The 13,365-nt window shown below is 35.4% G+C and overlaps 1 protein-coding gene across 1 annotated transcript in view; it reads right to left on the reverse strand.

Annotated features, from left to right (window-relative positions):
- Positions 1–5,628: 5,628 nt before the first annotated feature.
- The window catches only part of LOC113420537 (uncharacterized), a 223,495-nt gene continuing 215,758 nt past the window's right edge, over positions 5,629–13,365 (reverse strand). The window contains exon 6 of the mRNA XM_087962032.1: positions 5,629–5,717. Within this exon, the coding sequence (XP_087818158.1) occupies positions 5,660–5,717 (58 nt within the window). The 3' untranslated portion in view covers positions 5,629–5,659. The remainder of the gene's footprint in view (positions 5,718–13,365) is intronic.

A 13,365-nucleotide genomic window follows, 5' to 3' on the forward strand; every position in this document is an offset into this window, starting at 1 on the left:
AGTGCAGGAGGGAGAAAGCTGAAAGAAAAGTGAAAGTTGCTTCTAACTGGGACAAGACGGGAGAAAGTGACTTGGAACCTTGAAAGCTGTTAAGTATCTATTGTTCCTTGCGAGAGTTACAAGCTGCGAATACCTTAAAGGGAAAAGTTTTTTTTTCTTTGTTCGACTCTCCTTCCTAAAGTGACAGCGGGGGGGAAAAAAATCTTTTTGGCTGTGAGTGGGAAGGGAGAGTGAAAAAAAATCTGAGCAAAATTTGAAAATAAGGAGAAGATTGCCTAGAATTGCAAAGAGTTTAAAAACTTCAAAAAAATATATTTGAAAAGGATTTGTGATCACTTTAACTCCAGAAAGAGAAAGTCAAGAAGAAGAAGGTATCTAAAAGAAACAGTCTGTTTGGATTGTTTGGTGATTTTGGAACCTTTGGAAATTACTTCTGATTAAATCATCTGGGTGGTTGTTTGGAAAAACTTTTTCTCTACACAATGGCATCATCTATGGATGAATTGGAACTTATATATCAAAAATTTGAAAGAGAAAAACAAGGATGGGAAGATGGACTTCGCACTATTTTCCAATACTTAGAAATGGCGGTTTATATTTATGTGAAGCAGAATGAGGATAATGGGGACAAAGAAGAAGAAGAAGCCATCTTTGATGAGAAAAGGACTTTGATTGGAGAAGGGAAAAAGCGGAGGTCTTTAAGATCTGGAAAAACAGCCCAAAAAGAGAAGAATAAGGTGAAAAAGGGACATTATGTTAAGAAACAACAGAAAGGGGGAAAGCAGAATAAAAGGGAGGCGGAGAGACAAGGGGTTAAAGAGGACAAGGAGAAGAAGAAGCAAGAGAGAAAGGAAGGGATGAGAAGCCCTAATGGTGGGGAGCAAGATGTTAAGAAGCAAAAGTTTTTTTAGAGATAATGGATAAATCTTATTGTTAAAGGGATTCTAGAAAGGTACATAAGACTGCATTTTTATACCTGTATTTAGAAGTAATCATAGAAAATTAGAAATAATATGTAACTTAAAATGTGATAAAATATTTAACATAAACTAGTGAAATTTTTGTTAAGAAAAAGGGAGTACTGTAATGAAATATGATTCAAGATTGTGATGTGGGGGGGGGTAATAATTTTTGGAAAGCATAAGTGTTCCCACAAAGGCATGATATTTAATTGAAATGGATAAAATGTTTAAGATATAAATGATTATTAATATTAATGATTAGAATATGGTATATTAGCGAATTTTTTTGTGAAATGAGAGATTTGAAGTAGAAGAAGGAGGAACATTTTAATGAAATATTGAGCTATAATATGTGATGTGAGGGGGGGGGAATAATTATGGAAAATAGGGCTCTCATAAAAGCATGTGATTTAATTGAAAAGTAATGAGTTAAACATCTAAGATATAAATGAATATCAATATTAATGAATAGATTTGTATTATTTTTGATAATATAGTATAATTTTAGAATGTACCAGACAGAATCCCAATGTATGTTATGTATTTTATATTAAGTACTATAAATATAGGGGAAAAAGATAAAGGCATCATACTCCATATAGTGTATAGGAGAAGTACTTCTTTTTTTTTAAAGAAGAAAAATAAATGATTGGCTGGAATAGAACAGACAAAGAATAATAAATATTACGATATGAATTGAGAGGAGATAAAAAATAAATAAATAAATAAAATTGAGAAAATTTAAAGGAGAGGAGAAGTTATATAGAAAATTGAAAATGTTAAGAAGATATGAAATGGTATGTAAAATGAATATGAAATTGAATTTGTGTCTGTACCAAGAGTTTTAACCCGGGATTAAGCAACTTTCAGAAAAGAGATTTTTTATATTTTTATGTTTTGTGTTTATGTGTATTTATGTATTGTTTGTCTTGAAAAATAAAACTTGTTTTTTTTTTTTAAAAAAAAAGAATATATAAAGGTATTATTTTTAGCATAATCATAATATAATTATGGGATAGATTTGGGATGATAATATGAATTGTCATAAAATAAATCAATTAAAATATGGATTATCTTGCAAAACATGAATGAATAATAGTATAGCCAAATGATTGATTAATAATGATATCAATGTATTTAGGAATATTTGATAGATAATGTGAGAACATATACAAGTAATTGTAAGTGATGACTATGAAGTGGAGGCACAAAACAATTTGTAAACCAACCGACACGCTGTATGTACATATTAGGAAGATGGTTTTATGTTTTTATGTTGTGTTTGTTTATGTTTGTCTAAAAAAAAAAAACTTTTTCAAAAAAAATTGCAAAAAGTAGTCAGTTTAAAAATTGCACTGTGGTAAACTTTATAAAGAAATACATATTTCTAGTCATTTGCATTTCGGCAATGCATGTTTACAGGTGAAGAATAATACTGTATATTGCCATTAAAAACCATATTTCTCTAGAAATTTGCCATCTCCTACAGGATATTCTGTAGCAATTGAAATAATAATCAATAAACATTAAACATTTAACTATAAAAGAATAAATAACTCCAGAACAGATAAGAATTCATGGAGGTATGTTGTTTTGAAAAAACAAATATGTATATTTTCAGTGGGAGACAAAGTAATTGATTTTCCCAAGAAGCCTTTGATGCAAATATTTTTGTATTACTCATATGTATTTACTAGACATTTTGGACTATAACTGTTACCCCCAACCCCAGGCATGATGGCATTCTGATTGGAAACCATACAATGACAGAATTGTTGATTTGGAAAAGACCACAAGAATTATCTAGTCAATCCTCTGCAACATGTAGAAAAACCTCAGAACTTATCCTCAGAAGTCATTTATCCAGCTTCCTCTTCTCCAGAAATGGAGAACCCATTGTTGTGTCAACTTTGCAAATATTGTTGCATTATTGTAAAAAACATTTTCATTATATTTAAATGAAATCTAGGGAACTATAAGCTATACCAGAGGTGGTATTCAGCAGGTTCTGACCAGTTCTGGAGAATCGGTAGCGGAAATTTTGAGTAGTTCGGAGAACCGGGAAATACCACCTCTGACTGGACCCGTCCCCATCTATTATCTGCCTCCCAAGTGCCAGATGATCGGCTGGGTCTTCTTTTGTTGCCCTGCACAGGAGATTGGAGCTGAAAAGCAGGTTAGTGGGGTGGGGAGGGAATAGGATTTTGCAGTAACCTTCCTCTAAAGTGGAGTGGGAATGGAGATTTTACAGTATCCCTCCCCTGCCACTCCAACCATACCATGCCCACCAAGCCACGCTCACCAAGCCACGCCCACAGAACCGGTAGTAAAAATAATTGAATCCCACCACTGAGCTATACCCCTTATTTTTGGTCCTAATTTCTATGTCAATGAAAAAAAAGTTCCATCTTTTTTATAACCACTTGTTACATACTTGAACACTGATATCATGACTTCCCTCATTTTGTTTTCCCAAGTTCCATCAGCCTGTGCTCATAGGTCACATCTCTATATCATCTTTTTTTGCATCTCTAGAAAGTGCATTAGCCTTTCTAGCAGCAGCAGCTCTTTCATACTTCTAGCTTATTTCCCTCATGGCATGCTTCCAAGTAAAGAATACTTCATCTTTTATTTCAGACCTATATTTTTCCTCCCTAAATGTTATACTTTACATTTCTTTCTTTTGAAGGACATTTTGTTTGTTTGGTCTGTCAAATGATATAACCACCCATCCCACCAGAAGTGACTCTGGGCAGTGTTATAACAATCACATAAAACTGTAAAATAAAAGCAGTCATAAAAATGATAGACAATTATTATTACAAATATTTTAAAAATTACACTATACAAAATTACACTATACACTAATGGACAGAGAAGTAGAACAACTGCATATCAGATGTTGGTCACACCTCCTAATCTAATGTCACCTACAAATTTGATAAGCAGCCCATCAATCCTGTTATTCAGCTTATTAGTAAAACTGTTTCATAATACTGGCCCCAAGACAGATTTGAATACACTCTATTGATTACTGCTTTCCAATTTGACGTAGATGTAATGTTGAGCCTCTGAGTCTGGTTAACCAATTGGTTGCACACCCAGCATACTATAAAGTCATCCAACTACATAGTAACAGCTTGTCCATGAGAAATGTCAAAATCTTTGCTGAAATTGAAATACATTATATCAGCAACACTAAAATAATGATCTTGTCAAATCAGGAGACAAAATTTGTTTTACATAACCTATCTTTGAGAAAGCTATGCTGACATTTAGCACTCATAGTATTCAAGAAGCTTACACATGTTCTGATTTATTATCTGCTCTAACATCTTTACACGTATTGAAATCCATTGGTCAATCACTTCTGGAATTCTCCTTTTTTTTTTCCTTAAAGAGGTGAGGAATACATTTATTCTTCTTCATTCGTCTGGCACTTCTCTAATTCTCCAGGACTCCTGAAAGATCATTGTCAGGTGTCTCCAGAATTCTTCACTGCATTCCTTTCCTGTTTGAAACTACATTAGCTTTAATTTCCTTTTCAAGAACTCCTAGATTACTACAACTTCTTTGCCACTAAGATGTTCTTCCTATGGTGTCTATCTTGTTATTTCTCTTATTTTATTAAAATCAGCATTTCTAAAATCCATAATGTGGATCTCACTAATTTTTTAACCTTTTCATTAAAATCAACAGTCTTTTAAAATGTATGAATACTTACAATCCAAAATATCCACCACCTTAATAACTTCAAAGTTCTCTCTCCTTTCCCCTCCCTCGCATTAGTAGGGAGCAAACTGAAAATAACATGCCCTCAAATACTGACCTCAACTTTTGGAAAAAGGAAATTATCAGCAAAAATTATGATCATGCATGAATTCCAGTCCAAACACAAATGTGGAGCATCCAAGTGGGGAAGGAAGCTTTGATATGTTCAACAGTCCTCCACAACTTTAACAACTGTAGACTGGAGATTTGCCACAGTGTCCAAGAACATTGTTTTCATTGAATCACATTTTTTTTCATGGTTTATTCAATACTCTATTTAAATGAGAGTTCCAGGATACTAAAATCTTGCTCAGTGATTTGCAATGAAGAAAGTAACATCGGTGGACCCCTCCTTACAAGTCCTTACTCAATTTCAATTACTGCCTATAATACAATAAACATCTAGGTAGTCAGCTTTTCTGACCACCTGAAGTGTTTGCATGGGAATGGAGAACTCCCACTGTTGCTGAACTACGATATAATCCTTATCAGTTCAGCCGACAATCACCCTAGGAATTGTAGGTCAATAACATTCCCAACCGATACTGTACTCTGCAGCTGAAATTTAATATTAGAGCTTAATATTTTATTAAGGCTATGCATGTTTCAAAAAATAATTGTAAGTGTTTCAGATCTTGAACAGTCACACTAACTCTCCACTATTTATTAAAAGACTGCCTTTTTCCACGCCACCTTGTACAGACTGTACAAAAGTTGTGGCTGCTTTAAGGAGTTGATTCATTAAAGTTAATGCCACTGTTGCAGGGGAACTAGGAAGACACTATGTCCAACTTGACCAAAGACAACATTCTGTTTGAAAAGCTGTCAGTCCACATCTGGTTTAAAGATGAAGAAAGGGAAATCCTTGAAAATTATCCAATCATAATTCCACCTACCTTACAGACTGAATAGACACAAGTGCTCTACTATTGTTTCCATACAGTCTTCTGAATCTTTTCTTCTATGGTGAGATGGACTGTATTTCTGCTTAAAGAGATAGACATTTAAGCATTAAAAGTACACATTTATTTGGCTGATGTGCAAATTTGTGCTGAGGTGAAAATGACTACAATCAAAGGAGTGAAGCAGAGAGAGTGCATATGGTAAAGAGACAAGCGATAACCAGTACTTCCTGATTTATAGCTTATCTAATACTCTTCACAAACTCTTAATAAGTATATTCATAGTTCTTCCAACTTGAGTCTCAAGAAAGTATGGTTTCCAGTTCACAGTATATTGGAGGAATTGAAAACCTGGAGGTCAACTAAGTGCACCCGTCATGTGTAGGACAAGAGATATCTAACACATCTCCTAAAACTGACTTAATCATTCAGCCGGAAATCATCCAAGAACATTGTTCCAAGGTCCACCTTGTCATTAAACAAAAGCAATTGTTGCTGTTTTTTTGTCCTCATATTGCTTAAAGTTTTGTTTCAGTCATGTGACTCTTGAGATTCCATTTCAAAATAAACACCTGACTTCATATCTGAATTAGTTTCCAGCAGATAAACTTTGAAATGGATTTGTTCCACGTGATCAGTAAATAGTGATCTGATCTACTGAAAATGTACTGCAGATGTGAGAAAATGATGACTTCTTCTTACTGTTTTTGAGCCTCAAATTACAGAAGACAAAAGCAACAGTCACCATAACCACCTCACAGCAACAAGTAAAAGGCCTGGTTCTCACTGAGGTCAGAAATATGACTAGATGAATATTTTAGATTGTTTTATGAAAAAATATGATTGATTACTTCATCAGGCAGAAAATCTTGACAGACCTAGATATCAAGGAGAGGTAGTCAAATCTAGCATTCAGCTGGACATGTTAGTTTTTGCCGTATGCACTTAGATAACCATTTGTGCACAGAAGATGCTAAAAGATGCACTGGATGACATCTAATTACCTACAAAATTTTAGCCATTTCTATCTTTATAATATCTAAAACGTTGAAATCTTCAGAAAACCAAAGCAATCACAATGAAGATGAAACCACAAAGAGATCAGCAAATTCAAAGAAGTTCAGCACAAAGCAATTTTCACTCTTTGCTATAGCTTTAGAAAAACATGTAGGGGAAGGGATATAAATGGCCACGCTTCATTCCATGTTTCACCCACCCACCAACATTGTTCACTATTTCCTAAGTTCAAAACTTTGGATCAATTACAATCTCTCAGCCCAAACTGTCATAGGAATTTTTATTTTTGAATTTATATTATTTTATTGCAGAAGAATGGAGCAGACTGGCTGGGGAATCTGGGAGTTAAAGTCCAGACAAGTTTCTGAAAGTTGCTGAGGTTGAGAAACACTGATCTAATCCCAGAATCCCTAGCCTTTATCCCTTGTACTTCCTGCAAAGAGTTCAAGGAAGTACAGATGGTTCTAATGATCATTAGATCATAAATACATACCGGTTGCCAAGGGCCCAAATTTTGATCATGTGACTGTGGTGATGCTGAAACAGCTGTTAAATGTGAAGACGAGTTGTAAGTCACTTTTTAAGTGCTACTGTAATTTTGAATGGTTGCTAAATGAAGGGTTGTAAGTCGAGGAGTACATGTACTTGAATGAGAGAGCATCATGAAATCCCAGGACTCCAACTAAGCCAGAAAGTTATAAAAGCAGCTTAGATAGAGACTTTTTGTCAGGAAAACATGTCACAAGAAATGAAACTCAGCTCAACTTTTTACAGTCAAGGTCTTTTCTTCTATCGTGTACTCTTGCAGGAATATCCTCCAGATATATGACTTATGCAAAAAATATAATTCTTTTGGCACCCAATTGTGATGCAGTTTTCGACTCAGTTATTTAGAAGGTTGATGTTGCTTCAGTCAAGAAAGTCGGTGTCATGTACGTAATAGCTAGGATGCTAGATGGGGATTGAGGAGTTCCAGGTTCTAGTCCTCCTTAGGCACAGAAGCCAGTTGGGTGACCTTGGGTTGTCAGGCTTCTCAGCTCTAATTAGCATCAGAGTATGCGACAAGCCAGAAGAAAAACAAAAGCCCTTGTCACATGGTGCATTGATAAGCCTCACTGTAAGAACTAGGCAAGCACAGGGCAGAGCAAGCAGAATTTCCAATTGTGTGGGGCAAATGTTAAAAACAACAACCCCAGTGTACTGCTTCCATTGTCTTGTAGTTTTTTATAATCATCTGTCATTTCTTAATTTGCAATATTATGTGCTTGGCTTTTTTGGAATTTTTGTTCTCTGTCGGTTTTATTATATGCTGTTTTTACAGTACTTTGGAGCCTTGAACGAAGGGAGATCTAAAAACACAGCACATAACTAAATATTCCAGTATGCTAACATGACGCTATGCTGGTTCTGTTGGAGTAAAATCCACCTTTGTTTCACCTTTTTGTCATACAGTCAGTGAAATATGTTTCTAAGCAACAGAAGATAAAACATCGGGACTGTATAAACATTCACACTGCAAATGGTTGACTTCATCCTCCTACATCCGAAAAACTATTTTCAAATACCAATTGTATTTTCACTTTATTGTAAATAAAATTTATATTTCTATAAACTATTACTGTATTCCCATTTCCTCACTGATAACATGGCTTTCTGTAAGGAGGTTGTGTAGTTTTTCTCCTTTACCCTTGACAATACAGTTAAAATGCAAATATTTAAATTTTAATTTATAAAGGACACTCTGTTCTGTGCTCACAAAACATTTACCCCATAACATTTTGGCTCACATGAGCCACCCACACAAAAACCAGAACAAGCTGGAAGGGAAAAAAAAATAAAGCTTTCAACTGTTATCTTATTTACATTCCCCCAAAAAAAAAAAAAAAAAGAGAATATGTTTCTTTGCAATCTAGATTTGGCCCTATATGGGGAAGATATGGCAAGGTCTGAGAGTGGTCTATAAGTTTAAGAAATATGGAAATGTGTTCATGTTTTCTCACACTACAAGAAAAGAAGTGGAATTGTGAATAGTGTGGGAGGCTTCTGAAACTAAGTGGGGGAAAGTAATACTTTAAGGTTGCTGGGAGTGCCAGGAAAACAACCACAACAGGATATAAACATGTTTTAATGGCAATATTCAGTAAGTAACGCAAAATACTCTAATTTACTTGACGAGAGGATCTTTAACTACACATATAAAGTTGCCTTAGGCTGAACATTGACCAGGTAAGTTCTCGTTTGCACTGAATGACAGCAATTTTCCTGGATTTCAGACAGATAATTTTTCCCCATGCCTTACTTGGAGATGATATGGATTGAATCTGAGTTCTTGGATTTGCAATGTTCTTTTCCATTATTGAAGGAGAATACCTCTGTGATATGTCCATGGCAGAGAGCACAGAGCTGACATTGCCAATGTACAATAACTTATTCCTATTTGTCGTTTTGTGACTTGCAAGATATACTGAGCCACAAACTGGCCATAATCTAATGTATTATGCAAATTGTGCAGCGACCCAGGTCTCTGGAAAATGTTTTAATGTTGGGAAAGGTATATATGTCTGTGCTCCTCCAGAATTTAAACTTCAGGCTTCTCTTCTCACCTTTCAGAATTAATGGATACTTGTAGTTCAGTTGTGGCCTTGGTGGCTCAAACATATATTGTATCTAAAGATCCTCTTTAGTCTGCAAAACCACTTACAACGTGGAGTTTCTTCTTCAACTCTTCTACTCAACAAACTTGAAAAAGTCTCAGCACATTTGGTGGTTAGTTGCTATATTCACTTCTAAAACAAAATATTAAAGATAGCTATTATGAATTAATTCTAGTTCCTCCTCAAGAAATTTTTTTGTAAAACGTTGCTGGAACCAGGCTATTACATTCCTAAAAGTTGGAGACAAAACTTCCTCCTTAAGCTTTTAATCTAAGTTTTGATAGGCAGAAAGAAAGCCTATGGTCAAATGAGAGTTACAATACTTTGGAGTCATGGCAATTAAAACTTTGTTGCCTGATTTTCTACAGTGAAGTTTCCCCAGATAGTAGAAACATACTACATAGTGCACCTTTGTTAGTATTAATCATGAGAAATATGCACAAAACCAAAATGTGGTTGGGCCTTGATTTTGGGGAAGGACTTCATGCAACTTTTGGTCTTTTTGTAATAATTTTATTAGAATTTACAAAGATGAAAGACTAATATAAGCTAAGAATAATATAGAAAAAGAAGTGCAAATAGATAGAAAAAAAAATAAAAAAATGAAAATATATAAAAAGGATATCTGTTCTCCCCTATAAATAAGTTTAAAAAACTTTAGTATCTTAACACTTTTTCTAATATTTTGCAGCTTTTGGATCCTGATGAGAAATTGGAATTATATTTTGCAAACAAGCTTATTTTGCAAGCCCCTATTTTTCTGAACAACATCCCAGAGCAATAGGAAGCTGTCTTAATGTCAGACCACAAAGTTAGACAGCGGAGATAACCAAATGACAAATATCCATAGCTGAGGTTATGTTTTGTTTTATCATGTGAGATATACATTTTAAGGACTCAGATGCAAATTCTTACTACAGTAACTTCAAAGTAATATTCTAAAGTCTGATTATGAGATTTGTTTAAAAAAGTCTGATCATCCTAAGTAGAAAAATGAGACAGTTGTTTCATCAAACTTTCAAATGGCAAAAACTGTGAAGCTGAAAACAAAATTAAAATTATTACATGATATTGCCGCTAGGTCCTCTTGCGAATTTGGGCAGAGTACGAGATGTTGCTGCAAAAGGATTCAAAACAAGAAAAGAAAAATGTATGACAAGCTGAAGTTAAAGACAGAATAAATTAACTTAATGTTATAAGACTATTTTCTAGCCTCCTGCACAAGTAGGGATTTTGTTCCTTTATTTGTTGGATTTATATCCTGCCTTTCTTCCAAGGACAAAAAGGGACATACACAACAGTCCCTCCTCCAATTTTTCTCCTGACTGCAGAAGGAAGGGATCAAGCTACCTGGAAATCTCCAATTTGGGGAAGGCTACCATAAGAAGAATCCTGCTGAATGGTCCTTCTGTTTGCCAAGCAGTTTAGCCTGATATCCAGAGAAGTCACCTGAATTCAACAGTCCTTCTCTGTTGCTTGCATCTTTCTCACCTCTAACATTCCAATTATTTCCCATCATTTTAGGCATGTGTAGTATTCATCACTGATATTTGGGGGAGCAATTCCTGTACTGATTCAAAACATTTCACCACGCTCCAAATGACTGCATCTCTTAGACTTCCATTTGTAACCTTCCTTTGTTTTGCTTCTAATCCATCCAATATTTTGCTTCCATACAAATCCAGATCCAATCCAGAAAAGGAAGTAGCTGTAAAATGCCTTAAAGCCATCTATCTGGAAGCAATTCTGCCTTTCCCATATATTTTTCATTTCTTTTCAGAGCCATCTAAATGAGAAAGCTTCTCTACAAATTGTAGCGGCAAATGGTACATTGTGTGAAGAATGGTTCCCCCCCCCCCCCCATCTATTTTGAATCTAAAAGTCATCAGTTTAATTGGCCAATGTGAAATTCGTCTTATAATCAGGAAAACTACTCTGGGTACTCCAGCCAATCCATAACTCTACCTGAGTTCTTATTTTGCTGATATAGCAGAGCTCCACCTCATTCCCTGAGATACCTCTTGTTTCTGGTCTTGTGGCTAGATGTAGACTGTCAACTTGTCAGAAGTTAAATACAATGAGCAATATTGTTATGGAACTTGGGCTGGATGATTTCCTGGAGCTCTTTCCATCTTTATGATTCTATTGATTTAAGACTGGGTTTGGCTCAGGGAGAATTAATGCTGGAGAGGATTTAATGACTCTGGCAAGTATCTCCTTGTTATGGAAATTTTACATGAATAGCCCACAATGTTTCTGAAATGGCCAGACACTTTTCTGGAAGGAGCACAGACATTTGGAAGAAAGGGGTCTGCCTTTCTTGCCACCTCCTAACCTTTTCTTTTGGCTTGTTAAAATGTCCTGAAGGATGGATGGGTGTATGTATGGAGAGGGAGGGAAGATAATCTAGAGTTTGGAAGAAGGCAGGCTGCAAATAAGGGGGTTGAGTTTGGGAAATATTTTATGGTATTGGATGTCCTTTGAAATATAGTGAGGTAATAGTCAATTTTGGATGTTCAGTGAGGTTCTAACGCTATGCCTTTACTTTTAGCTTGAATATCTGTAAATAAATATGAAATGCCAATCAGCATACAGTGGGAAATCAATGCTGGATAAGTGCTGCATCTTAATGTAAGTTCATATCATAGCAGCTTTTGTTGTGCTGTTAAAAAGAAAAAAAATCTCAGCCTTGAGTCTTTTCCTTGCCCTGATTCTCTCTCTCTCTCCCTCCCTCCCCCCCCTCTCTCTCCTCCTCTCCTCCCTCCCTCTCTTTCACAGACTATCTATAAAAGTTATAGGAAGCCACGGATGACCCTGCCTGTTTCTTCTACCATTGGCCTGGCCTCTCTGATGTCATAAAAGCACACACTCAAGAGTTAAAAGGATTTGAAGGCCAAACCCCATAGCAACAGTTCTTAAATTAAATACTACAGGAATAGTTGTCATGTGTTTTCAAACAAAACATTTGCCAATCGGATGAGCAGCTGTAGATCTTTCATTGGCCTAGCTGCATAGACAAATACTTTCTATTTATATGACTACACATATATTGGACTTGTTTTACTCTTTCCAGATACTTCTCTTTCTCTTTTACCAAAATAAAAAAGATCATTTCTAAACGAGCGCACACCTTATTAATGAAGGAATGCTACTTAAATAAAATTATTTTTTGGGGCCTGTAACATTTTAAGTTGCTTTTGGGGAAAACCAGACTTGCAAAATAAAAGCACATTTATCACTGCTGAATTCTTCCTTTCTACAAGGATAAATTTGTCACTGATGAGTAGGAGGGCTGCTGGTTAATTAGCACAACTACTGTCTCTCAGTTTTGGGTATGACAGGAAAGTGGGTGTAAACAGTATGAACAGGGAATGAAGATAATTCTCAAGAGATCTCAGTGGGTTCTTTATTTAAATTTATCTGACATTAGCTTGATTACTGGACAGTATTAATACCCGACCAGGTTTCCTGTCTCCCACTCTGGGCTGGTCCAAGATATGTTGTTGTTGCTTAAAGCACAGCCAGCTCAACTCACCTACCCCAAAAGTTAAAATTTACAGTACATAAGACCTCTGGCATCTGAAGCAGAAACTACCATAGACACCTTGTTATTCCAGTAGTAAAAATGCAACAATATAAATTAAACAACTAACACTATGCAGTCCTTTCAGGAAAATCTAAATTATTAGCCTACCTACTTCCAGTGCAGAAATATTGAAGGAGAAACTATACCTTATGCCCAACCATATATAATGTTATCCAATACCTGCTGCTTCACTTCATAGTACAGGCAGTCCTCAAATTATAAGCAGTTCGTTTAGTGACTGTTCGAAATTAAAATGGCACTGAAAAAAGCGACTTATGACTGTTTTTCACACTTACGACTGTTGCAACATCCTCATGGTCATATGATCAAAATTCAGGTGCTTGGCAGCTGACTCATATTTCTGACGGTTGAAGTGTCCTAGGATTATCTGATCACTTTTGCGGCCTTCTGATAAGCAAAGTAATAGGGAAGCCAGATTTACTTAACAACCATATTACTAACTTAAAACTGCA

This window comes from Notechis scutatus, chromosome 1, assembly GCF_049901735.1.
Source record: "Notechis scutatus isolate UNSWTSFEM ecotype Mainland chromosome 1, rNotScu1.2, whole genome shotgun sequence".
Taxonomy (NCBI): domain Eukaryota; kingdom Metazoa; phylum Chordata; class Lepidosauria; order Squamata; family Elapidae; genus Notechis; species Notechis scutatus.